Source organism: Chelonia mydas, chromosome 6 (assembly GCF_015237465.2).
Source record: "Chelonia mydas isolate rCheMyd1 chromosome 6, rCheMyd1.pri.v2, whole genome shotgun sequence".
Classification (NCBI taxonomy): domain Eukaryota; kingdom Metazoa; phylum Chordata; order Testudines; family Cheloniidae; genus Chelonia; species Chelonia mydas.
In genome coordinates, this window is record NC_051246.2 from 67127770 (window position 1) to 67154189 (window position 26420).

Below are 26420 nucleotides of genomic sequence, written 5' to 3' on the forward strand. Positions count from 1 at the left end.
ATGATTCAGAACTTCTCAAGATAGTTAAGTCCCAGGTGGACTGTGAAGAGCTGCAAAAGGCTCTCTCAAAACTGGGTGACTGGGCAACAAAACGGGAGATGAAATTCAATGTTGATAAATCAAAGTAATGCACACTGGAAAACATAACCCCAAATATACATATAAAATGATGGGGTCTAAATTAGCTGTTACCACTCAAGAAAGAGAGCTTGGAGTCATTGTGGATGGTTCTCTGAAAACATCCACTCAGTGTGCAGCAGCAGTCAAAAAAGCAAACAGAATGTTGGGAATCATTAAGAAAGGGATAGATAATAAGACAGAAAATACCATATTGCCCCTATATAAATCCATATCTTGAATACAGTGTGCAGATGTGGTTGCCCCATCTCAAAAAAGATATATTGGAATTGGAAAAGGTTCAGAAAAGGGCAACAAAAATGATTAGGGGTATGGAATGGCTTCCATATTAGAGATTAATAAGACTGGGACTTTCCAGCTTGGAAAAGAGATGACTAAGGAGTGATATGATTGAGGTTTATAAAATCATGACTGGTGTGGAGAAAGTAAAGAAGGAAGTGTTATTTACTCCTTCTCATAACACAAGAACTAGGGGTCACCCAATGAAATTAATAGGCAGCAGGTTTAAAACAAACAAAAGGAAGTATTTTTTCACACGACGCACAGTCAGTCTGTGGAACTCTTTGCCAGAGGATGTTGTGAAGACTATAACAGGGTTCAAAAAAGAACTACCAGTAGATAAGTTCATGGAGGATAGGTCCATCAATGGCTATTAGCCAGGATGGGCAGGGATGGTGTCTCTAGCTCTGTTTGCCAGAAGCTGGGAATGGGTGAGAGAGGATGGGTCTCTTGATAATTGCCTGTTCTATTCATTCCCTCTGGTGCACCTGGCACTGGCCACTGTTGAAAGACAGGATACTGGTCTAGATGGACCTTTGGTCTGACCCAGTATGGCCACTCTTATGTTCTTTTCCATCTAGCTTTTCCTATACTAGTAAATCCTGCTGTGTTTGACAAAGTGTGTCATACATAGCCTTTCTTCCCTCGAGCATTGTTGGAAATGGCTGTCTTGCTGGTGCGGACTGTGTCCGAGGTGTTCAACGCCTATTGCAAAGTGTGGTTGACATGCTAGGACTATCTTCTCCTTTCCCCAGGCAAAGTAAATATTCTAAATTCAGTGGCATACACTGGATTGTGTTAAATCAAACTACAATCAAATGTATCTAAAAGGAGATTGCTCGAGTAATTTGAATTGACATTGGACAGTATTGCCACTGGATGGCTAAATGTGACCCAATAGGAATTTTCCATCCTTAATTTGTGTTTTTCACACACACATTTCACCTCTAACTTCTTTGATTAAGACACACACTGTCCATCTCCAGTTTCCAAATTACATAAAAAACAGGCCCTCCACCTCTGATTTCTAAAAATCATAGAGTATTTTTCAAATCAATTATGGAATGCCTAATCTGAGACAACAGAAAGTGCTCAACACCTGCCTCTGCAAGTCAGGCCTCTTGAAGATGTTTCAAGGGGAGTACTGTGATTTTTGGATGCTTAGGGTTAGCAATACATTCACACACACACCCAGTCTCATTTCTACCTGATACATCATGCAAATATCATATCTGACTGAGCAAAAGAAGGTCTAACACTCAGCGCAATGGCATTTCTCTATTTATCTAATGCAATAATTTTGACATGCCACATGCAATCAATTCCAAAATGTCCTGAAATGGTCTAAGCATAATGGGAGACAGTGGACTTGGTGATGGGGCAAAGCAGACTGAGACTTGGAGTGGGGGGAGCGGGTGTGTGCAGGGCAAAGCAAGAAATCACAGGAGAATGGGGGGGGGGGAAGCAGGAACGCAGTGAGGGGGAGTGGAGATGGGGAGGGAAAAACGGGGTCTCTGGGGACGGCGAGGAGAAAGTGTAAATGGGGAGGGGAAATAGGAAGGGCGCGGAGGGGGCACACAAGCAGCTTTGGAGGGGAGAGAAATGGCGGAATACCAGGAGGACCTAGTGGGTGCCGTGCACTTGGCCTGGAGAAGCTACCAAGGTTCCTTCCCTTGTCTCCTCATTGGTCATTTTGGTCAGGGGCTACAGAGGTTATCCTAGCTTCTTAACCCTTTACAGGTGAAAGGGTTTTTCCTCTGGCCAGGAGGGATTTTAAAGGTGTTTACTCTTCCCTTTGTATTTATGACAGACCCTCCAGTAAAAGTAGCGATCCCCCCCCCCGGCTCTCCTCTCACTGGCACCCAGGGCCAGGGAATTGGAGCTTGCGGCTGCAGAAAGCAACAAGGTGGCTTTCTGTCTGATTTTTTTAAAAATGGGGAGCGGCGCTGTAGCCTCCCGCAGGCTGCTCCGGACCCCCATCCCCATCCCCATCCTTCTTGGCCGGGCTCCTGCCTGGCTCGGCGGTGCGGGCTCCTTCCGGGTTAGCCGGGGCTCGCTCTCCCCGTGCGCGGGGGAGGCGGCAGCAGCAGCCGGGCCGCAGGACGCGGGCGGGGGAGCAGCGCCCGGCAGCGGGAGGATGGGAGCGGGAGGCGGCGCGGCGCAGCGCGGCGCTGGGGCGTTCGGCTGCTCGGAGGCTTGAAGCCCATTTCCCGCCCGGCGGCGGCGGAGCGCGGGGGCGGCGGGGATGGAGCGGCGGAGCCCCGCTGCAGAGCGCTGCGCCGCGGGAGCCCAGGCTGGTGCGGAGCCCGGCGAGCTGCTCCAGCGAGCCCTGGAGTTCAAGAGCCAAGGGGCGCAGTGCTACAAGGACAAGAAATTCCGCGAGGCCATCGGCAAGTACCACCGGGCGCTGCTGGAGCTGAAGGGGCTGCCGCCGCCGGAGCCCGGCTCCTCCGCCGGCTGCGCCGCCAGCCCGGGCGCCGCGCTCACCGCGGAGCAGAGCCAGAGCGCGGAGAGCATCGAGATTGATTGTTACACCAGCCTGGCAGGTCAGCGGGGGCGGGGCGCGCTGCCAGGGGCTTGGGTTCCCCCTCTGCTCTGTGTCCGGGGGCTGGCCCCGGGGATCCTCGCACCCTGGCCCCCAGCCCAGAAATAACTTTGTGCGGGGGGCGGCTGATCGTGCCCCTGCTGCGGCTTCAGCCTGACTTTCCAGCGCCGCTTGCAAAGCAAGGGCGCAATGACAAGATTTCTATCTTCTCCCCCTCCCACCCCCCAGGTCTTTCATGCCCCTCACAGCAGGAGCACTACAACAGAGCAGCAGTATTCACTCAGGGGGTCAGGGAGCTCTAAGGCCCTCCTTCCTGGGCAGGTTTTGCCCATTTTTGCTGAAAAATTCTCGGGGTTTACAAATGCTGTTGTTCGGGTTTTACCCATTGTACCCGAATTTTGGATCCCTCCAGTAAGTGAAAATACTGATTCTGTTAAGAAAATCCAAGACTTTACATCAGGAAGAGTGTTTCTGTTAATAAATGAGTCTAAATGTATATTGGAGGCTGTTTAAAGTAAGGCAGTGTTGTAGAAGATGCCCACACATGCCTGTGCCTGTATATTGTGTAGGTGCTGTTAATGTACTTTGCATGCACTATTTTACATTAAATACTCTTACTTTTCTTTAGTTGGTGCTTTTTTTTCTGCCCTCCCATCTCCCATATTAACCCCTATATTTACCCAGAAAAGAGTACAGTTAATTTTTTTGTAGTGATTTTCACCCATTTTAAAATTTTTGTAATAAACACTGAAGTGTCCAGGAAATACTAAACAGAATAAAAACCAAAAACAAAGGGTCTTGGGTATTTCTTAGGGGGAACTATGGGTCTGCTTTATAGTCTTGTCCCTTCTCCCTCCCTTCCTCACCATTTCTTATTATTAACCAGGAATCACACAGCCCCTATATATTATACCCTCAGTGATTCCTTTTGTGTGTATGAAATATTATTTTCATATGTTTGAGAGAAGTATTTCTACTGCTCTATTTGGGAGTGGTGCAGCATTCTGCTAGTCCTTCCTTGCCAAATATAGAGAACACATATCAAAATCATCTCTTTTTAGGGTTCATCTGCATTCTTACTACTACTAAACACATGTGCACACAAGCACTTTAATGTTTGTACAGCTGTTTAAAAATAGAGAGGTAACAGAATTATGTTTGTATCGAGTGCTCAGATACATAAAAAGTAAAATTCATGAATTCTCTAAGATTATACAGCATTCTCTTCTTCAGCCTGAGATTGCCTTCAATCCTTTTAGATAGCTTGCCTGTAATTTACAATATTAGAGGGGGGGAGGGTTGTCCTACAACCTCTGGTGTAAGAAAGGAAACATCTGGAAATCATTTTGATAACCACGAATGATACTAGATATATACAAAAATCTACATTTTCTTTTAACTTTTATAGCTAATAGAGTTCTAGCTAGTTGCTAGATACTAGTTGCCACACTAGGCAGTAGATGCTTGATCATCAATGCATTTGACTTGGCTTCCTCCCATCTGCTTTGAATGAATACTCTTATGGAGGGGTTACACTGCTTTATAGTTTGATCCTGCAGTCCTTACTCAGACAGAACTTGTGTTGACTTCACCAGGAGCTTTGCCTGGGTAAGGACTGCAAGATCGGAAGCTATTTTAATATCAAAAATTGTATTTTTTTTATACTTACTAGGAACTTCCAAAGCCAAAAAATCTTGTTTGTGTATACATGGGAGAAAATAAATAAAAAACAATTTTAGATTCTCCCCTCTTTCCCCCTAAATTCCACTCTTTTCCAAAATGATGTTTCCTCCTTACTTTGGCAAAAATTTGGCCACAGCCAGTACATTAGCATGTCAGCTATTACCTTCACTTTGCACTTGACTTGTCGAGGCACAGCTGGTTAGCTTTGCTTCTTGTTGTGTTGTGCAGTGCTGAAAAAAATGGGGAATAAAGTAGATCAATTTTCTACTCTCACTTACACCCCTGCACATACACTGAAATCAATGGGGTTGTTTGAATGTAACTGACGGCAGAATTTAGGCCCATTTTAGAACACATTTTCTAATTGGATATATTATGGTTTCTTCAATTATTATTTAAATGGCATATGGGGAGAGAAAAGGTGTCACTATAATACTGTAATTACCTAAGTGTAATTTTGTCTCTAAAAAAGAAAAGGAAAAAATCTGTGTTCATGCATGTTTGTTCAAATCAAACATCCTACTCTATGTTTGTAAGGCTTGTTTAGATTGACAGTGTTATATAAAGAACCCATAATACCATTAATAGCTTAATACAGTTTAATGTGTTCCTAGTCTTAAAACATTTCTAACAAGAAATATCTTCTCTCTCAGTCCTGAGATATAAATTAGGCATGTATCTAGAAGGTAAATAGGTTTGGAGGGGATGGATGTTGTTAGCTTTTTGTTAATATTTCTGCTGAGTATACAAATTGCTCTTGGTGGAAATGTTTACAATCCCTTTTCTGCTGACATAATAATAGTCCCACTTCATTTATTTATTGTTTCTGGTTTGGGTTGGGTTTTTTTTTTTTTTTGTTTTTAAACCATTGCTGATTGTATTAAATCTCATAAACAGTGGCAAATAGACAATGGAAGAACGTGTGCTTACGGTTTAACCTAGATTTAAACAAATTTTACTTAGCTTTAAATTGTTTAAACACGTGAGAAGAGCATAATTAACCCTAGAATCATCTGCATTGTTTTCCTTGTGAAGACACCGAAGCAGGACAAATTCTACTCTTACACTTGGGACAATTTTTATACTCGTGTTTTCAGTGGGATTGCACATATGTAACAGAGAGTAGAATTTGGCTCCAAAGTGTATGATTTCATGTTTGCCCAATGTAATGTCTTAAAATGTAAACATTGGAAAAAATATGCAACATATTAAAGTGGAGAGTCTCCTCTCAGAAAACTGCAGTGTCGCAGCTACAAGTCGAGTTCTAGAAGTCAAATTCTAGCAGGATTCTCTTTGAACTGGTGTCCGAAAGGAAAAGGAGTGAGGTAAAGGGGAACTGGTCCGGAACTGCCATAATGATTAGGATGTGTTACTAAAATAATCTCTGTTGAGAACAGCAAGAGGTGTAGCAGTAGGACTTAATCATGTAAACTGAGGTTCAACAGAAGCCACTGAATTATTTACCCAGAGGGCTTTAGCAAGGAGACATCAACATAGCACATACCATTAGGGCAGAAATCAGTATATTTGTGGGGGAAGCAAGGAGGTGGTACAGGATATTCTGCTTCTGAGCACTAGAATTATATTTTTTTAAAAAAACTTAGAATAAATAAATATCTGCATAGTGTTTGGGCTTTGCTAGCAGTATGCACTTAAGAGGAGTATGCACCAATTCTGAGTGAGACAGTTTTGTTGGTATAATCCAGGATTATCATCTGAGTGTCCTTATTATCAGGTTTTTTTAGTGCTTCCAATCTCTCCACTAAGCTTAGCATTTTGCAAGTCCTTCTTTGCTTTTGCAATGTCATTTTTTATGTGCCCACTACATTCTCCCATTTCAGGGATGCATTGCATTGTATATCGTACTTTTTGGGAGACTGTACCAGTCCGGGAAGCACATAGGCTAGGGCAAGTATTCACCGTAATACAGTATTGCCAACTCTTTCAGTTTTATTGTGAGTCTTATGGTATTTGGAGGTTTTCTTAAGTCCAAGCACCTGGAGTCATGCAATCCAATTTTTTTTTAAAAGTCTCTAAGTCTCATTGTTTCGGGGGCTGGGGGGAGAGAAGCTGGAAAACATTCATCTTAAAGGCTCAAAAACCAGATGACAAATATAAAAATAATAAATTTGGAGTTTTAAAAACCAAAGATTTTTAGGGCAATCTCATGATTTGGGGCGGGGGAAACCTCATGATTTTTGAATGTGTGGAGTTGGCAATACTGCTAATATCTCTTGCACTAAGCTACTAGCAATACTATGGTCTTTAAGATACAACAGTATGATGGCCTTAAAAGGACTCATCACATTCGTGAAGTCTAGTGTTGCAAAGTTTTATAGAGGCCTGCCAAAAACCCTCCTTTTACCCTGAATATTGCTGATCAATTTCACCAAAAACAAGAGCGGCAGCATAGTTTAAGTTCCTTGAAATTGCTAGGGTAAAAAAAAAAAAAAAATCTAACAACAACATAAAGCCCTGTAGAATAAACATATGATTACAAGGCAAACATAGCTTTAAGAAAACATTTCATTATAACTCATTGAATGTCTGCGACCTTGAGCAAGTCACTTGACCTCTTTTTTGCCTCAATCAGCCCAAATGAAAATAGAGTAAAGAACAGAAACCTCAGGGAAATCCTGATGCTGCACTAGAGGTGAGCTTTCCTGAGTAAAAGGTTATTTTATAAAATAAAATAAATGTACGAGGAATGCATGCAGCAAATTTGAACTCACCAAACGTCATTAATACATTACTAACTGTCCCTTCCATTTATACTACACCTTTCATCTAGAAGGCTCTTAAGTACTTTATGAACCACATACAAACAGGGATCACACACACACCATAAATTGAACCACCTCTGAGATAGAATGCAATAGCCATTCTGTGCCAGCAACACTGTATAACAGTTTTCAATTGTGGAAAGGGCTATTTCTGCTCGGAATGGGTGAACAGGTCTTAGTCCTTGTTATAACCATACAGCTAAGGGTAGCCTAGAATTCCTCCTTATCTGTAAGGGGTTAAGAAGCTCAAATAACCTGGTTGGCACCTGACCAAAAGGACCAATGGGGAAAGAAGATACTTTCAAATCTTGGGGGAGGGAAGGCTTTGTTTTGAGTGGGTTCTCTTGGGAAGCAGAGAAACAGCAGGTCAGAAAACTCCTTCTCCTATAAACCAATCCTGAACCAGTCTCTAATATTACAAAAATAGTAAGTAAAGCCAGGCAAGGCGTGTTAGATTATCTTTTGTTTTAGCTTGTGAATTTTCCCTTTGCAAGAGAGAGGTTTATTCCTGTTTTTTGTAACTTTGAACTAAGCCTAGAGGGAGTTCCTCTGTGTTTGTGAATCTTTTGTTACCCTGTAAGTTTATTTTCCATCCTGATTTTACAGAAGTGATTCTTTTACCTTTTTTTCTTTTTTTTTTTAAATGAAATCCTTCTTTTAAGAACCTGATTTATGTCTCTATTGTCCTAAGACCCAAGGGTTTGGGTCGGTGATCACTTTGTAACCAATTGGTTAGGATATTATTCTCAAGCCTCCCCAGGACAGGGCATGTAAGGGCTTGGGGGGATATTTTGGGGGAATAGGAACTCCAAGTGGTCCTTTCCCTGATTCTTGATTAAATCACTTGGTGGTGGCAGCGTACCCTCCAAGGGCAAAGAATTTGTGCTTTGGGGAAGTTTTAACCTAAGCTGGTAGAAATAAGCTTAGGGGATCTTTCATGTGGGTCCCCACATCTGTACCCTAGAGTTCAGAGTGGGGAGGGAACCCTGACAGTCCTTCTGAACACAGCAAAATGCTAAGAGTAGCATAATTTTAGTGTTTGTTAGGAGTGAGTGTGAAACAGTGACAGGGAAACTGACAAGTGTTTGCTTAAGGTAGCAGACACCCTAGACCAGGAGTTCTCACAAGAAGTTTTTTGGTGGCCTTGCCAGTGGCCGCTCTGACAATTTTTCTGAAAATATTTAATTAACTTTAGGAAAAAAACAAACAAGTGTGCACATACACATGTCCAAATCATTGTAATTTATTTATGTAGGTTTTTTTGCAGACTCAATAATAAAAATGTACAGTTTTCTCTATTCTTTACTGGACCTAAACAGAATAGAAACAAAATAAGGTGCTTTGCACATTCTTGTATTTTTTGTTGTTTCTTTTGCTTTTTTGGCAGATTTTTTTTTTTTTAGACTTGCTAGTTAGTAAGGCAGCTGCTGTGAAAACTATTATTTGTATGTATCACTTTTCACAGCAGACTTACTAGCTAACTCGGAGGCAGTGAAAAGTGATATTCACAAACATACAAATATCACTTTTCACAGCAGACTTACACTGCCCTGGCAAGCCAGAATTAAGCTGTAGATGGAGAGGTGGGTAGGGAGGCAGTGGGGGCCAGGGGTGATGTGGGGGATGAGCCTGGGGCAGAAGCCCAACCTGAAGCCCTGTGGCCAGAGTCTCGCGCCCGTCACCCCAGGGCTGAAGCCAGAAGCCTGAGCCCCGCCACCCCTGGGAAGGTGGGGAACTCACACCAGCTGCCTGCTCCTCTGGCATTTGTGGCTCAAGAGGAGGGCTGGGCCCAACCCCTGCTGGCAGCCCTGGGGAAGGAGCCACTGCTTCCCGCCCCCTCCCCCCATCACTGTCCAGGAGTCTGTGGCCGCAAGAAAAGCCTCCGGTGGCCTCATGCGGCTGAGGTGGCCACATTTGAGAAACACTGCGATCCAGCCATGGCAGGGAGAAGAGAACTTCTCCAGTTGAGATGAGTGATAGCCATGTAGATTAGGCATGGTACTGGGAGTCGGGAGATCTGGAGTTTATGTCTGGCTCTGATACTAGCTGGCTGTTTCATCTTTAACAAGTCACTTCACTTCCTTGAACCTCAGTTTCCCATCTGTAAAATGAAGATAGTACTACTTGCCATCTCTGAGATATTGGGAGGCTTAATTAATTACATGAATGAAATTATAAGGGTTTATATCTTAATTAAAATGTTGGTAAAGCACTTTAGGATCCTCAACTGGAAGGCACTATATAACTGCAAAGTATTACAGAATGTAATGATCCAAGATACAATTTAGCCAGTAGCATCCCTACTCTTGCAAAAAGTGCCATGTAGTCTTTTATAACTGTGAATGCGTCCGATCCTCCCTTTTCATCCCATCCAAAAGATGCCACCTCTGGCAGTATAGCAACCCCCTAGCACTACGCGGGGGTATTGGCTCGTTGACGACCTAGCACTGGATTCCGCCACCTGTATTCATCATGAGTAGTGCGTTGCTCTGGAAGGAGTCCCACTGAAATAAATAGAACTAATCACAGAGGAAGTTACTATTCAGCACGAATAGGGGTGGCAGAATTTGGCTGTTGGATTGCAATGAGCTAGTAGCTCAAACACCACTATCACTTCCTGGGTTTTCCTTGGAAGGAGTCCCTTCTGAATGGTGAGCAGACCCAACCCTGTTTTGATTATAACTGTGGTCTGTAGATCACCAATGTCCTAGCTGATGATCAAAGTAGACTTGGCTAGTTGTCTGATGTTAACTCTTTTGGTTCACGTGATAAGAGAATCTGAGAACCTCTGATTTATAGGGCATGATATGATCACAGCCCAAGGTAGTGCAGGTGCAGACAGGCAGGGATTGGATGCTGCTTGTGTGAGTGTTGGACGTATTTAGATGATGGTCTCAAACACTGTAATATCAATCTCAGGAGAGGCAATATGAACTACTACTGTAAAATACTTCTGCCATTTTGTTTGGGGGGCTGGTGGGGGAGACCCCTGTTCAGGCAGATGGAGTTACATATGCATGAAAAGGATGGGATGAAAGTTCCTCCAAATCTGGGTAGAGGTAAGCTGCTCTGTGGCCCCTTGCTAACTTTCTAATAGAGTACCTGTCACTGATAGCGTAGGAAGGGAGAAGGCACCTGTGCATAGTAGAGCGTGTGTATTCCTTTTCAAATGGATTCAAAAAATCCATTTGAAAATTGAGATTCTTTTACAAGCAGAAGTGACACCCCCATCCCCAGTTGTCTTTATATTTGAGAGAAGCCTATTAATGCTGATGTGTCACCTATTCACTGTACAGCAGCCCGACTGCCTGCAATGTGCTGCATTTTCTCTGCATGCACAGGACATCCTGTCCGATTCCTCTCTGGAGGAGTTAACCCAGCTAGCTGGTGACTGCGGAATGAGCAGGCAGATTAAGTGGTAAGGCAGCAGCATGACGCTTTCAAAATAAAGTCAAGCAGGGGATGGCAAGAATCAGAAGGTCCAACCAAAACCACGGGGCAGTGATCAACTTTTCTGCTCAAGATGTATTGATTGCTCACCTGCTTTGAGATGTGCATTGATATATTTAATGAAAGGGATTCACAATAGCTTTTCCTGTCAATGTCACCATCTCCTCCTCTGAAATTCTGTTCAGGAATTTCCTCCAGCAATTGTTCCCTAGTGAGTCACAACAAATACTCTTACACTTCCTCGTATCCTAATAAATAGCCTATGTAGGGTGGGTCCAGGGGTTGGAATCACACCAGACTGGACTGTGTTAAGATTCTACACCCAAGTCCAATAAGCCCTGCACTTAAAATGCAGCCCTAATGAGGGAGAACAATAGGAGGAGAGGAAGAGCAAAGGATGCGTGAGATGAGGTATAATTAAAAGGGAGAAGTCAAATTTTGCCACCCTACCAGTTTCTTCTTCTATGTGCAACTGAATAATAATGTGGAAAGGAGGTAGCAGCAGCAATAACCAACGATAAAAAAAGTTACAATGGTTTTAAACCACACACTGTGTTCTTGTTTGTTTTTAAATGTGGACGTTAAGGTTTTGATAGTGCTGAAAGATCCTTCTGTAAAGTAGCTGAGCTGTCCCTGGAATGACACTGAGCACTTCCCGTCTTCAGAGCACTTAACATTCATGAGCTAATTATTCCTCATAAGCTCTATGTGAGGCAGGAAGTATTATCCCCAGATGTAGAGATGAGAAACTGAGGCACAGGGAGTTTCAGTGACTTACCCAAGAATACCCAGCAAGGCAGCACTGAAGTGCAGTTAGAACTCAGGAAATCCTGACTCCTAGCCTTGTGCTTAGATCACATCTCTCCGAGTGCCAAACTTCTCCTGACTGTCCTGACACAATGTGCACCAAATATAGTAAAGCCTCCCTCTACGAATAGTCTCTTTGTTCACACATGAGTTGATCTACCCTAAAACATGCCAGCTGGTGCTAATAATACATTGAACAGAGCTATCATACTCTAAACCAGTGGTCCCCAAACTTTTTAGGTTATACCCTTCCTCACCTGTAATGTAATCTGTCCACGTCCCCCTGGGGGTGGGGCTGGGAGCTGGGCCAGGAGCCAAAGCCAGGGCCTCGGCTGGAGGTGGGGGTGGGGCTAGGGCAGGAGCCAGAGTGGAGCTGGGAGCAGAGCGGGGCTGGGTGGTGCTCCCTTCCTGCCCCCTGTGGGGGCTGGTCCGAGTCTCCCTGAACGTTCCTCTGCACTCCCCATAGTTTGGGAACCACTATTCTAAACAGTGGCATAGAGTTTAGAAAAGAAGAAATCTAATAAAGAGAGGAACTTGATAATGAAGCAAGCCTATTACATGAAGACCATCTATACCAAAAGTTTACTTGGCTAGTCGTTTTCTTTGTTCTCTTTGGTGATATTTCATAACTTCGCAGGTGAAGAACAATCACAGAGATGGAAAACAGCTACCTATGCATTTGTGTTTAGTTTCAACTCACTTAAGTGACTATTCCAGAGTCTCACAGGGGTTTTCAAACCTTTCCATAGTGTGAGAGTTATTCCTAGCTGCTCTACAACTTGTCTCCTTCTGTTCATTCTTGCTTCTCAGCCTGTCCCTCAAGCATCTCATCCTGGATGTTTCACAGTAAACTTAAGCTTAGTATGGCTAAAGCTGACCTCCTGATCTTTCCTTCAAAATCCTCTCCATTCTCTCCACAGCACTCTCCATAACTTTTAAAACACCATCACCCTGAGGCTGATTAAAATCTTGGTATAAAATCTTCAGCTTCTCCACCCTCATGCATCTGGGCCACATCCATAGCTTCCCACTTCTTCCATAGCATTTCTAAAGGTCTGGTCTTTACCCCGTTCATGCATCACACCTGGCTTGACCCCGATTCTGCTAGTCATCTCTTGACTGCAACTTGTTAACTGATCCAAGCACACAGGCTACCCACGGCCCAGCCCTGACACCTGCTCTTTGAATTCCTCCACTGGCTCTCTTTCACAAGTTCAAGCTTTTTTCTCACCTTGAAGGCCCTTCACAGCTCTCTTCCCTTTTGCTTATCTTTTATCATACTGTCCCCTATTCCTCCACTCTGCCAACAATGGTAGCCACATTCGCCCCTTTGTCAGATTCTCACAGCAATGTCACTGTCTCTTGCTCCTCCACAGTGCCCTTCCTCACACAATGCTCCCTCAAACTGATCCATAATACAAACCACCTTCTCTCTCATCACATTTCTCCTCAAGACCCACCTCTGCTGTGACTGCTGACAGGAAATCAGTCAATTTACATGTATTTCCTCTGTTTATAATTTTTAAAAAGCAAATATCTATACAAATTGTACATCTGACATCGCTCACCTCTTGTATGTCATTTGTCTTCATAGATTGTGAATTCTTGAGGTTAGGGACTCACGTTTTAGTATGTAATTGTACAGCATGCAGCACAATGGGGTCCTGAAGACTATTGTGGCATCTAGGATTAAATAATAATCGTGATTAACTCAGTTTGTGCAGACCAACTTCTCATCCCAAAGCGATTCACTACTGCTAGATGGAGATCTGTTACATATCAACCTCTGTGGACCACTAGGGATCTAGTTGTTGACCTGGTGCTGGCTCCTCCTCATTGTTTCCACCTGTTTGCATAGGGATCCAGGCTCCTCTTTACAGTGAAGATCGAGGATGCCCATTAGGAAGTTCTCACCCAGCTTTTCCTTTTTTCCATGTTAAAGTGCAGTCAAAATCCTGTCTTTGTGACTGCTCAGTCTGTTGCCATGGAGGTCATTGTGACATCACAGATTCAGCATTCTGCGACTTACTTCCCTGCAGGCACAGATGAAGAAGCAGGAACCTTTTGTGTAAAACAAAACAGCTTTGAAAATCAGCAAACGTGTTTATGTTTCCCTTTTCCAGGCATATTAGGGTTGGATGTGTTACAACTCTGTCCTGCTAAGGCTCATGCTTTATTAACCACTGCTCACAAATCCCGTCCCCCTTTCCTGTGCCATCCGATTGCATAATACCAGCATGCATTTGCCCACATCCAGTTGGTAGCAGGCTTTCATTTGGAAAGTTCTGCATCACTGACAAAAGCAACCCCTCTTGCCTCTGAACTGCAGGCTGCAGAACTCCACTATTCATGTCCATTGATCTAGTTCCCTAAGTGCTATTGAGAGAAGCGGTTGGGTCAGCAATCAAAGAACCATCCTTCACTATTCTATTCTATATAGGTTTTTATAAGCACTTATCTCTTTAGTATCTGAGCACCTTCCAGTAGTGCATTAAGCATCATGACTGTCACATGTTGTTTGTTCTTACCTCCTCTCCCCAGAGGGAGAAACCTGTGCAGTGATGTCTTGCAGTAGGGTGTGTCTTTATATTTTAAATATACCTGTTGCTATGTGTTTATATTAAAGAAGGCAGTGCCAAAGTAATGCGCCTTGCACTTACAGCGGAAAGTGATGAGGTTTGTGGTGGTCCTTTGTTCCTGGTGGAATTCATTCCATAGACTCAGATCACCCCTGGAGAAAGCTCTGTCTCCTGCATAGATGAGCTTTACTCTTACTGTTGAGAGTTCCATTGTACCAGAGGAACAGAATTGTCAATCGCAGGCTTTATGGAGCATCACACAATCTTTTGGATAGCCTTGGCCAGTCCATGGAGCACTCTGAAGATAAGGAGCAAGACCTTGAACTTGATTTGAAATTCTATGGGAAGCCAGTGTAGGGAGCAGAGGACAAGTTTGATATGTTTGCAGTAGCCTGTGTTGCTCAGGTGTGCGGCAGTGTTCTGAACTAGTTGGAGTTTCCTAAGTGCTGAAGGTTTCATGCCTAGGTGTATCTCATTGCCGTAGTCTGGCCGAAAGGTGACGAAGGCATGAATAATTGAAGCCAGGTCCCCATCCACCAGGATGGGATGGAGTCTTCTAATCAAGCAGAGCTGGTAGAAAGCATTACTCGCAGATACTGCTATGCGAGAGCTTAGCATCAGCGAGAAATCAGAGTGCTGCTAGACTATGGACTGAGTTGACCAATTGTGGGTGTGTATCTTCAACCAATGAAAACTGCATGTGGTTGCAAGCTCTTCAAAATACCTTCCTGTATCCACCAGCATCGCTGCTGTCTTGCTAAGATTCAGCTTCAGCTAGCTGTTCATCTATGAGCAGATATCATCCATGCACTGGGCCAACTTGGTGATAGTGGTGTGGTCCTGTGCGGTGAAGGATAGGTAGAGATAGGATATGTCATCTGCATATTGTTGGCACTTGAGTCTATGTCATCTGACCATTTCACCTAGTGCTTACATGTCGATGTGAAAAGGACTGGAGAGAGGAGTGATCGTTGCAGGACTCCGCAAGTGAGTGGTCTAGTGGTGGAGATGCCTTTTCCCATCACTGCTTCTTGGGTGTGTCCCACCAGGAAGGACTCAAAACTTTTTTCATGCATTACCCTGGATCTCTGCCACTTCTCTTGGGTGAGACAGCAGAATCTGATAGTCAACAGCATTGAATGCTGCAGAGAGGTCCTGGAGGATGAGAATGAAGGTGTGTCCTCTCTCTGTCCACTGACAGGAGATCATTCATCAGTGTCACTAAGGTGGTTTCAGTTCCATGTCCTGGCCTGAATCCAGACTAAGCTGGATTTAGACTGTTAGCTTCAGTTAGAGGGGCTTGTGGCCTTTTGCTAGCTTCTCTGTGAGCTTGCTCAGGCATGGGAGGTTTGATACTGGGCGCTGTGTGGCTAGGACTGAAGTATCCATGGCGGGTTCATCAGTGTTGGTCAGACTGTTGCGTGTTTAAAGGAGGAAGGGAAGATTCCTTCACTCAGTGAGGCATGGCTCTTTCCGTCAGGAGTGGCACCAGTTGGTCATGACTCATTCACAAGCTAGGAAGTAGTCCGCATGTTTCCCTCAGAGTTTAACTCTTGAGGCTTTGGAGTGCATTGCATCTCTGAGGGATTGACTGAACCATCAGCTCTCAGTCCTGCTTTACTATTCCACTTTGGCCACCTGTGTGTGACCTAAGCCAACAGATAACTCCCTGCTTGCATGAAATCAAGTTAAGTGTCTTTCTTGCCATGTTCCCCTTGCTCCCTAAAGCAAGGGCTTTGATCCTACACTATGTAACCTAATCAGGTATGGAGGGAGTTCTCCACCTATTTGCTGCAGTCCTGAGACTGTGTAGCCTGTTGGGGCTGTGACTTCATACCTGCCCACTGGTTCACTCAAGGTCTTTGCCAGTCTGAAATACTCAGCTGTTGGGTCCAGGCAGCAGGCTACTCACCGGCCTCCCAGCAAAGATGGGCAGGAGGGGCAGAGAATAGGTGCAGCCTTGCCTTGGATCCATCCCTCATATTCACTGACCCAGAGTTGCTGAGCTGGAGTGGTATAGGCCTCCTGCTCTGAGAAGCAAGTGAGAAGCAGGAAACACTTCAGTCACATGGAGGTTTATCCCAGAGTCACAATGCTTCCTGGGGCTACTCCTACACTGGTCCCCCCCTTGTTCTGGGCTGTACCCAAAGTCACAATCTAGCCCACAATTTTCAATCCTCTGAGATGAAGTGTGCCCAATGCAGTGATTTCTGCCGTAGTCCACAAACAGCCTGAAGCAACAGCCCTGTGAGGTGAACTGCTCCATGCATCTCAATGGGGTATTAAGACCTATGGCTCTAGGCGCCCTGCAATACCATGTGACTACAGGAGAAGAGTGCACTGGGCCCTGCCTATCCACCCAAGCAGTACATCCTGGGGAGGCTTCCCTTGCTGCTACACTGGTCTCTCTAGGGGGAAAACCATTCCAGCTACTTATGATGGGGGCACCGCATTTCTTCTCCTGCAGGGAGGAAGGGGGTCCATGCTACTGCCCCTGACTCTGAGGGGAGACAGCTCCCCCTCCATCACTACAGGGCTGGGTCTGCAGGAGTGAAGCCATGGAGGGCCTGTGTCATGGTGTGCCCAGGGTCTTGCATTGCCTTGACCTGGCCCTAACCCTGAAAAGACACTCTGGCCACACTCTTTTGGAACTTCAAAAAAAAAATTTTTTTTTTAAATCAAAACCTGCTCCGTGTCCCAGGTTATGCTTCTTGTGTCAAAGGGTGTACCAGAGAGTTACACTTCAACTCCTACTTCAGACACAGATTTTTTTTTTTTTTTTAAAACACAACTGTAATTCAAATCCCTGGCAACTATCCTCTTAAATTATTTGCAGCGATTAAGGGCTCAAGCCTTGGGAATTTGTACATGCTCCAAGAAAACAAGAGCAGCATAATATCCAAAGCCATGCAGGAATCACAGAGAAGAAATATCAGAATTCTTTTATGTATACATTACCACATTCCCATACCTAACTGCTCTGGCATAACTGGAAGCAAGGAGAGAGCCATCCCAGTTCCTGTGGTTAATAAATTTTGCATTATGTTAAAGTGTTTCCTTTTACTACTATACTTACATTTCGTTTTTAGAAAAAAAAAAAAAGGATTAATCTGTGGAACTCATTGCCACAAGGTATCTTTAAGGGAAATAACCTAAGAGGATTTAGAAAAGGATTAGACACTTACGACTAATAACTTTCACAGCTACATTAGACAGGATCAGAATTGTACAACGGACATTAAACTTTCATGTTTCAGGGCCAAACTCTAACTTGCTTGGGATTATGTTGGCTGCACGAAAACTCAGGCTGAGGGCAGGTGTCCATGGCCAGGTGATTCCATAATGGTTAATTATTGAGTTTCTTGTACCTTCCTTTGAATGCCATAACTGGTCACTGTCAGAGACAGGATATTATACTGGATGAACTGGTGGTCTGATCCAATACAGCAGTTCGTATGTTCCTAGCTTCTGCAGATAAACTTGCTGCTTGAGATAAAAACTTTACCAATATAACTGCATCAATACTAGGGGCTTCAGCTGGTACAGATATGTTGGTCAAGAATCACACCTCTTCACATCCCTGACTACCATAGCTGTGGTGACAGAAGTCTGCAGTGCAGACTTGGCCTTAATGTGGGAAGTCGGCGAACTAAAATGATCATTGGTACAGTTTGAATGGCTCAGCGTTTGAATAAGAGCACCACTTCTCCCTGTTTGTTTCCTGCTTAACACCGAGTTACATTTTAAACAGGGTGGAGTGTAGTTCAAGTCCTGGACCCTGGGTGAGAGCAAATGAATAAGTCAGCCAGAGTGACAGGCTTTACATTTTCTGTCCTTCATATACACTGTCCCTAAAGTTGAAGGTTCTGGAGTCAGGAGAGGATAGGATCTAATGCTCTTTAGGACAGGTCAGCAATCTATTGCTGTGCTGGCATCCATCGAGGTATGTCAATAATGTAGAAGTAACTCTGTATCTGGTAGCAAAGGACAGGAGAGAAATTACAGCTGAACTGGAGGAGGGACTGGTTGCAATTACAAAGGTACATTCCAGAAAAGTAACAGATTGTCAGGTGAAAGTGTTACTGCACTCCTGATCAGGACAAGGATGCTGAACACACAGTGCTCAAACCTGAGGCTAGATGGCATTCCAGTTCCAATCAATAGTAAATGCCATGATGAGGCATGGATGAGAGGAGGTCTTGAAGATAACTGGCTCCCAATCTCTGCAGAACCTTCTAGATAATCATGAACACCTTCAGCTGTACCAGGAGGTGAACGAAAGCCAGGGCAGGCCATGGAGCCTAGGTGTTGTGTGCCCACGTTAGCCTACTTGGGTTATTAGGCAGGATAATGCACTAGCTTTTAGCATCTGAGTGATCATCAAGGGCAGCTCCAAATTGAACCCACTGGCAGAAATCCATTGTGGAGGCAATAATGGCATGGATTACTATGTCAATGACTTCATCTGAGGAGAAGGGTCATAGTCTTCAAGCCAGCTTTAGATTCTTTTCACAATACTGCTGTCACTCCCTCCAGGTGCTTCTTCCTACCAGCATCCCCTCTATCTGGTCTTGAGTGTGTTTAAGCTGGCCATCTTTCATTCAGGCCCTCACTTTGGCCATATAGCTATTCCAGCAATGCAGCACCTTTCATTAGAAAGGATCCCCAATAACTTCACACACAATATATACTTGTAGAAGCTATTTGCCCAATAGATAGGTGTCCAGGACCTTGCTACCAAGGATCTGTTTTGCTGGCCCAAATAAACTAGAAATTCGGAGAACTTTGGCCTCTGCAGCAAGCCTTTTGTTGCACTCTAAGCACTAGCCCTATGGTCATACTCTCTGCCTAAAACTCCTTCCTGCTCTCCAGAGTCATGGTACATCTGATGAATTTGCTGATCCCTCTTCAGACTTTATGTGCTGTTGCCCTACAGAAATGACAAGAGACTGGAGCCCCATGCTTGGCTGTGGTAGAACTAGTGGGGAAAAGAAGCATTTGAATGGCACTGACAGGAGGATAAAGCAACAGGGAAGGAGGACGTGACATGGAACTGGGCCTCTGGGGAGAGAAAGATTCAGTGTGGGTGGAAAAAGCTCGACAGAGATAAACAATAACAAAGCGACTCTGGAACAGATTCAGAAGGCAAAACACAGGCAGCTGGGCTAGATGAGTATTGACTTTAAAAGATAAAGCTAGGTCAGGGATTACAGGGATAATTGTAAGTGGAGTTAGAAAGAAGGAAACCTCCAGAGCATTTAACCTGTCAGAACAACAATAGCGACCGTGACCAAAAGAGAGAGAGAAAAAAGAGAGACTCCTGTCTCTCAGACTGGCTGCAGGGGAGAAAAATGTTTATGGAAGAAACATGACCTACTAGTTATTGCAGGGAACCAGGCTCTGCTCTTGGTTCTGCTATTGACTCACTGTGTTACTGGATGCAAATCACTTAGAACACAGAGCTCCTGAATCCCCTTTCCATTCAAAGTGGCCTGAATTAGAGGCTCTAGTTTGGGGCCTCTCTCTACCATCACCTTTTTATTTTTATTTTGTTGGAACGAGGATTTATTTTTGCACATTTAGCGAGGGATTTTGCCACAAAGTCTGTCTCATCTGCCTGTCATCATTTGACCATTCCTTTGGCTGTGCCCTAGTGGAAATTCTGTTAGGCTACTTTGGTTGGCCTCTGTTGGTTTCATTTGGAGGGCCAGTAACTATAGGAAGCTGTAGCCCAGTATACTCATTGCTGTGCTCCAAAGCCTACGAAGCCAACTGGAAGCCATGAGAACCAGTTGAAAACTTAGATTGTAATTCCACTAGGGTTATCTTTGCAATACAAATTTTAATCTCGTTCTAAAGGAAAACTGCAACTTCATATAACTGTGATGCTAGTCACTGCGGCTAATGAAAAAGAAGCATAAATCACCACAAAAACAAATTACTGTCTAAAAAGATAACTTTTAAAAAAGAATAATTGGCATTCAAACAGGCCGCTGCCCTCTTGAAAGTCTGAGATACAGAAGATCCAGTGCAGCATTTGAATGCGTGGGAAAGGCAAGAAACTTTCATAGCTGTTGTAAGTTAAGTGTTTACACATTCAAATGATGAGCTCCATTTCCTGTATCTCAAACTATATCCTGAAGCAGGACTTCCTGTTACCCACCACTTTACAGCTAATTCCTAGCAGGGAGAAATATGCACCATTAATAATTGTGGTGATAGGGAGAGGGTGACGTTTCTGAAAATGTGAACCTTACCAATAAGGATTGCTCACCTGTGCCAGCCAGACTCTTACAGACAGCAGCACAAAGACCCTTTGCATCACATGGCAGGAATATCCAGGACTCAGGAGCAGCAGAGAAACAGCCCATCCTAGAAGGCTAGGCAAGAGAGTCTGTCCGGGAAGGTTGAGCTGAGAGGAACAGTCAGAATCTGTCTGGGAGTAGAGAACTAGGCTGAAAGGAAATGCATGGAGGCTTGGAAGAAGCAGCTACCTGGGACCCCCAAAGTGTTGGTATATCCACACCTCATTTAGCATTAATCAGCCCCTGCAGAGATGGTGCCAGTATGTCATACAATCTGGATTCTAATTTCCTACACAGTCTCCTACATGTAATAACAAGCATGCATATTTACACAGCCTTGGTAGGTGTAGAGGAGGAGTAAATGAGAGCTGCTACTTACTAGAAAGTTGTACTGTCACTTTAATTTTCCCTGCTCATCCCATTAAGGCAGTCAAGGAACTAGTTGTCAGCTAATCAGATTATTGCTAGATGTTATCAAGATGGCTATAATTAGCCAGAAAATCCCCTTTGTTTGCAGGCTTGGGATATGGAGGGGGAAGGGGAATATTTCATGGGAGAGAGTTGGTCTGGAAACTCTTCAGATCCTAATGATTCACTCATATCTAGAGGTTACAGCATGTGGCATTTCTCTAACAAAGAATACCTCTAATCTTCACTCTTTGAGGGTATGTTGGGAACTCTGGCTAACATCTTTGAAAGGCACAGCCCACTTAATGTGTAGGGGAAGAGAAGGATCTGATACAGCCTCTGTTCTGCCCCCACATTATAAAGGTTTCTCAAGTTCCTTTTCATCCCTTGTGGCTCTTTTTTTCCCTACCAGTTTGGATTTTTGTCAAAGAATTCAGCAGAGGTTAAAAAGTGAGGTTTACACGTAAACGGGACCCTCTGCATACTACAGATGGGCCTGGAACAAAACCCTGATTCCAAATACCCTGAACTTGAGGTTAGTTTGGATTCTCAACTGGCCTGCATGTGTGTGTCTCTGTCTTTTTTCCCTCTCTCTCTATAGATATATAGATATAAAAACAGACACAAACCGTACATTAAAAGAACACTATTGAGCTTACAAAATTAGACACTCGCAAGTTAGGAGATACCAAAATTAAAGTTTCTGTGCAAGCTTAACTCAACCCCCTTGTGCATATGCATTGTGATATACACTTTCATTACATGGTCACATACTAGTTCTTCCACAGGAACTCCACCTACATCCCCACTAGCTCTAAAGCCTCATCTCCCTTCCTGGGCTCCTCATCCAATCTCAGTGGCCCTCTCCAGGCTCTGTGGCCTAGTTTCTTTGCCCAGCCAGTCCCAGTTTTCTACCTGCAGCCCAGCTCCTCCTCAGATTCGTTTCCCCTCCCCGTCACATCCTTCACATCATCCCCCTGGTTCTCAGTCCCAGTCCATCCCTGTCTCCCCCAGCACCTCATCCAGTCTTGGTCCACCCCCATGAATACCTACGGGCTCCCAGTCCCCCACAACCTATTTCTCTTCCCAGCTCCTAGTCCTAGACTCCTTGCTCACCCAGCCACAGGCTATTCATCCACCATAACTTCCAGTCCCAGTTTTTCCTCTGCTCCCTGCCAGTCTCTTTTCCAGTTTCTGCTCCCCATCTCCCTCACCCCAAGTTCCTTGTCCCAATTTACTCCCCACCACACCACCAAGAGCCAGTTCTTGTCCCATCTCCATTTGACTCAGGCAACTTCCTACTCCATAAATCCTGGGTCAGGAGGATGTCACTGAGAGCACAGGAGACAGTCTCCCTGTTCTCAGTTCTGGTGCCTGGACCCTGACCCAGACCTGGACCCAGCATGAGCAATAGTCCAGAGGAGTAATTGCAGGGAAAGTCATGCTTAACCTCAGGCTGGAGCATGTCCAGCATGGACAGAATTTTCAAGGACTGTAGCAACTAAAATATAAGACGTTTGTACTCAGTGTGTATGAAGCATGCATTTTCAAAGGTTTAGAATTGGTCCAAATTTTGGATTTTCACAGGGATGGCAAAGGCACATCCTTGAAACAACCCCTTCCCCCTCGACAAATATCAGATCCCTACCCCAAAGCATGGGGGTACTAGTGGTTTTCCAAAAAAAAAAAAAAAAAAAAAAAAATCAAAATGTTTTAATGAGGGCAAAACCGTTATTTTCCCTGGGCTTGTTCTCTGAAATAGATGAACCATTATGGCTGGGGGGGAAAAAAAAATCAGCCTGAGGCGAACACCCAGTATGGAAAAATTCATCTGAAACTGTTAAAGTTTGGCAAAGTTATAAACAACTGAAAACAACAATCTTATAATGGGAAGTGCCTGGCAACATTAATAATAGGTGGTGTGTTACCAGCCCTGCCTATAATAATGGACTGTCCTGAAACCACAGACCCAAACACCCCTGAAATGTGTGAAGTATAAATGTGTAACTCAAGACATTGTCTCTGGCAAAGCATTTTTTAATCCTATTGGGAGAGCAGCGAGTGGAATCTCTGATCATAACGAACTCAATGCACGACACCTGAGGAACATGCCAGGTGCACTGGTCCAGAGGGATAGGGATATACGAATCTGGTTTCCATAGTAATTTGGATAGATCTTAGGCCTGGTCTGCAGTGCGATTTTAGACATTGGTATAAATTGTGTCTTTACTAGAGGTTTTCTCTGGTGCAGCTACACCAGTGGCAAAAATCCCAGCATAGTCAAGACCTTAAACATCTTTACCAAAACCCAAATACCCTTATTTTAGATTTCATTACAAACCCCTAACTCAGCCCAGATTTACCCCAAAATTCACAAAATTTTGGGTTAAGCAGGGTTGTTTTAGTAAACTGGCTGGTTCCCCAAGGCTGCTGGGGAGATTTCTATTGAAAAACGTGAAACAGGGCAGTTTCAGATGCGCTTTGCTTTGAATTTTTGGGGTTCCTCAAAATGAGACTCCAGGGCCTTAACTACTCTAGCCATGTTTCCTTTAAACTTCCCACCATTGCCAACAGGGGCCAACAATGGTGCAAGCTGTAGATTTGGGGTGTTTAATCCTACGCTGTGCAGAATTAGACAATTGAACCAAAGTGGCCACGTTCCACACATCTCTACTTAGACAGTAACATTCAGTTGCAATGTTAGGTGGGCAGGGACCTCCCTCAGAGCTTTTGCTAGTGAGAATACCTTGCCCTCCTGTAGTACATTTCACAGCATGATCTCAAAGCACTTTATAGACCACAGGTGCCAACTTTTCATTGTGCCGGGGGTGTTCAATCCCTGGCTCTGCCCCAGTCCCTGCCCCACGCCACCCCTTCCCTCAGTGCCACACCCCTGCCCCGTTCCATCCCCTCCCCTGAGAACACTGCATCCTCGCTCCTCCCCCCAGCCTCCTGCATGCCACGAAACAGCGTTGGGAGGGAGAGGGAGGCGCTGATCGGCGGGTGGGAGGCACTGTGGGGAGGTGGTGGCACTGATAGGGGGGGCTGCCAGTGGGTGCTCAGCAGCCCCCATTTTTTCCCTGTGGGTGCTTCAGCCCCAGAGCACCCACAGAGTCGGTGCCTATAGACAATAACGTAGTGGCTTTCGGCACCCCCACTATAACAGTAGCTCCAGCATCTCTGCTGTGAGGAGTGTAATTTTATAGATGAGTAAAACAGAAGCAAAGAGGTTATGTTTCCCAAGTTCACATAGTCACTAGCAGAGCTGAGAATAGAACTCAGCCAGAATAGGCTAACCGTTAGACAACACTGCCACTGGAAAAGATTCCCTACAAGAATGGCACATTTTCCAAGCATTTAAGACGTATTGTAAAGGTTGTTGTGTAGGGCAGCACCAGTTTGATATCAAAGGAGAGGAAGGAAGGTCTGTATAAACCACAGTCTCATTTGGTCTCCTCCAGAACAGCCTGTACCTGAAAGGCCTCATTGGAGACCTATTCCACAGAGAGCCAGGGTGATGAAATGTTTGATACCGTAAACAAACACTGCCAGCCATAGACAGACAAGTCTATTTAGGAATAACTTTTTAAAAACAATTCTTTCCTGACAGACTTAGGAAGAAAGTTTTAAAAAGATGTATTATTAACAGCTTCAAGATTGACATTATAAAGTAATCATATCCACAGTCATCTCTAATCTCTTATACTATGGAGAAAGGAGATAGTTCTCAATGAAGCAAAGTGAGTATAAGAATACATGCTGCTAAATATTTGTAAGGGACACTCCCTTGAGAAATATAGTTAGAAAAGTGACCGTCAGAATGGCCCCTTCTCACTCACCATAGCTATTTCCTGCACTTCCCAGTCAAATCTGCTCACGTTGCTGAGACAAACGAGTGTCCATTATGTTAGCCCCACAGAACCAACTCCACTATGTCTCGTGCAGTCCAGCACTAAATTCACACAACCATTTTTATAAGAAGCTTTAAAAAATAAAGAAAAAAAAGGCACCTTCATTTCAAGCTCCATTAGAAACACAGCAAGAAAATCAATGTTGGACAAATAGGAAAGGACAAAACTGGATCCGGAAATGCCTTTGAGCTTTGAGAAATAAATTTACTACTCAAATAGTCAGTGAGTAGGTGCTTTGAAATACACTATGTTCTTCTCTACTGACAGCAACTGTCTGTGAGGAACACATGATTAGGAGTTTCTGCTTAGAGCCATGAGGCTCTACCAGAATATGGTGTTTAAATCAAAACTAACATACACAGGTGATCAATGTTCCTGCCAGGGTTTTTTCTGCATATAGAATCAATGACAGCCAGAGCAGACATTTAAAACCTATGAATGCAGTCTCCGAAGGAAAGGGGGAGACCCAGAGCTCCCTTTCTCACTCCCCCAAGGACAGAAGCAGTAGCAGTGGCTGGGGAAGTGGTAGCCTTTGGACTCCTCCCCCCAAGATTGGCAGACAACAGCGGAATGGTTCAGGAAGGGTGAGCCCTGGAGTTCCCTCATAGAGTCATGCTGATGGACGGTTTTTGATCAATAAGGTTTCAGTGAAATTGAAAACTCTCAATTGTTCACAGGAAAAATGTTGGTTTTGACTTAGTTTTCCAAATTTTTGGTGGGGAAGATTCACAACAAAATGTTTGATTAAAAATCAACTTTTTAAAATGTTGTCATTTTTTCATTAAGAGATTTATGGGGATTTTTTTTGTCCTGAGGAACTTTTAAACTGTTCAGTTTTTCATCCTGTTTTGGGAGGAACCCAAAGTTGAAATACTGGAATTTCCGATGGGATGGAAATTCTGTTTGCTGAACAGTGCTCGTTCCTTTCCTTTACCCACACTACAGGTGACACCAGGGACAACATAGGAAAGTGGAGCTCTGGAGCCCCTTTCATCCTACTGTGCTGGCTGGGGAAAAGAAGAGCGCTGAAGCTTCTTCCACTAGAGGGAGTGAGCTCAACACAGCCAGGGAGGGGAGAGAGAAAAGGAGGACTTGTGGCACCTTAGAGACTAACCAATTTATTTGAGCATAAGCTTTCGTGAGCTACAGCTCACTTCATCGGATGCATACAAGCTCTAGAGCCCCATCTCGAGTTGAACAGGAGGTGGGGCCGTCTCTTCCAGCTGAGCAGCCAGTCTTCATTGTCCATGCCTGGTGCCTGCCAACAGGGCACACAGCAATGCAAGCCTCCAGTTTAGGGCAAGTGGTGTTGATGGCTAGAGTCAGAGACTGTTCCTGGTTCTATTCCCAGCTGTCTACTGATTCACCCTGATCCTGGCATGTCCTGTATCATCTCTGTGCCTCATTTTGCCCATTGGTTAAGATGGGTATAAAACATTCCCATGCCTGGTAGGAGTTTATATTTATTAATATGAAGCTTAATTGGCTAACAGGCCCAATCATACAATCCTTATTTATTCAGTAAGCAATCA

General features: G+C 44.3%; 1 protein-coding gene and 1 long non-coding RNA gene across 2 annotated transcripts in view; one reads left to right on the forward strand and one right to left on the reverse strand.

Annotated features, from left to right (window-relative positions):
• Positions 1 to 2461: 2461 nt before the first annotated feature.
• TTC9 (tetratricopeptide repeat domain 9) overlaps positions 2462 to 26420 on the forward strand; it is a 32689-nt gene continuing 8730 nt past the window's right edge. The window contains exon 1 of the mRNA XM_037900310.2: positions 2462 to 2963. Within this exon, the coding sequence (XP_037756238.1) occupies positions 2663 to 2963 (301 nt within the window). The 5' untranslated portion in view covers positions 2462 to 2662. The remainder of the gene's footprint in view (positions 2964 to 26420) is intronic.
• Positions 4808 to 26420, reverse strand: part of LOC122466120 — a 62284-nt gene continuing 40671 nt past the window's right edge. The window contains exons 2-3 of the long non-coding RNA XR_006291398.1: positions 13254 to 13368; positions 4808 to 4875 (exon numbers count right to left, since the gene is read on the reverse strand). This is a non-coding gene — a long non-coding RNA (uncharacterized LOC122466120). The remainder of the gene's footprint in view (positions 4876 to 13253; positions 13369 to 26420) is intronic.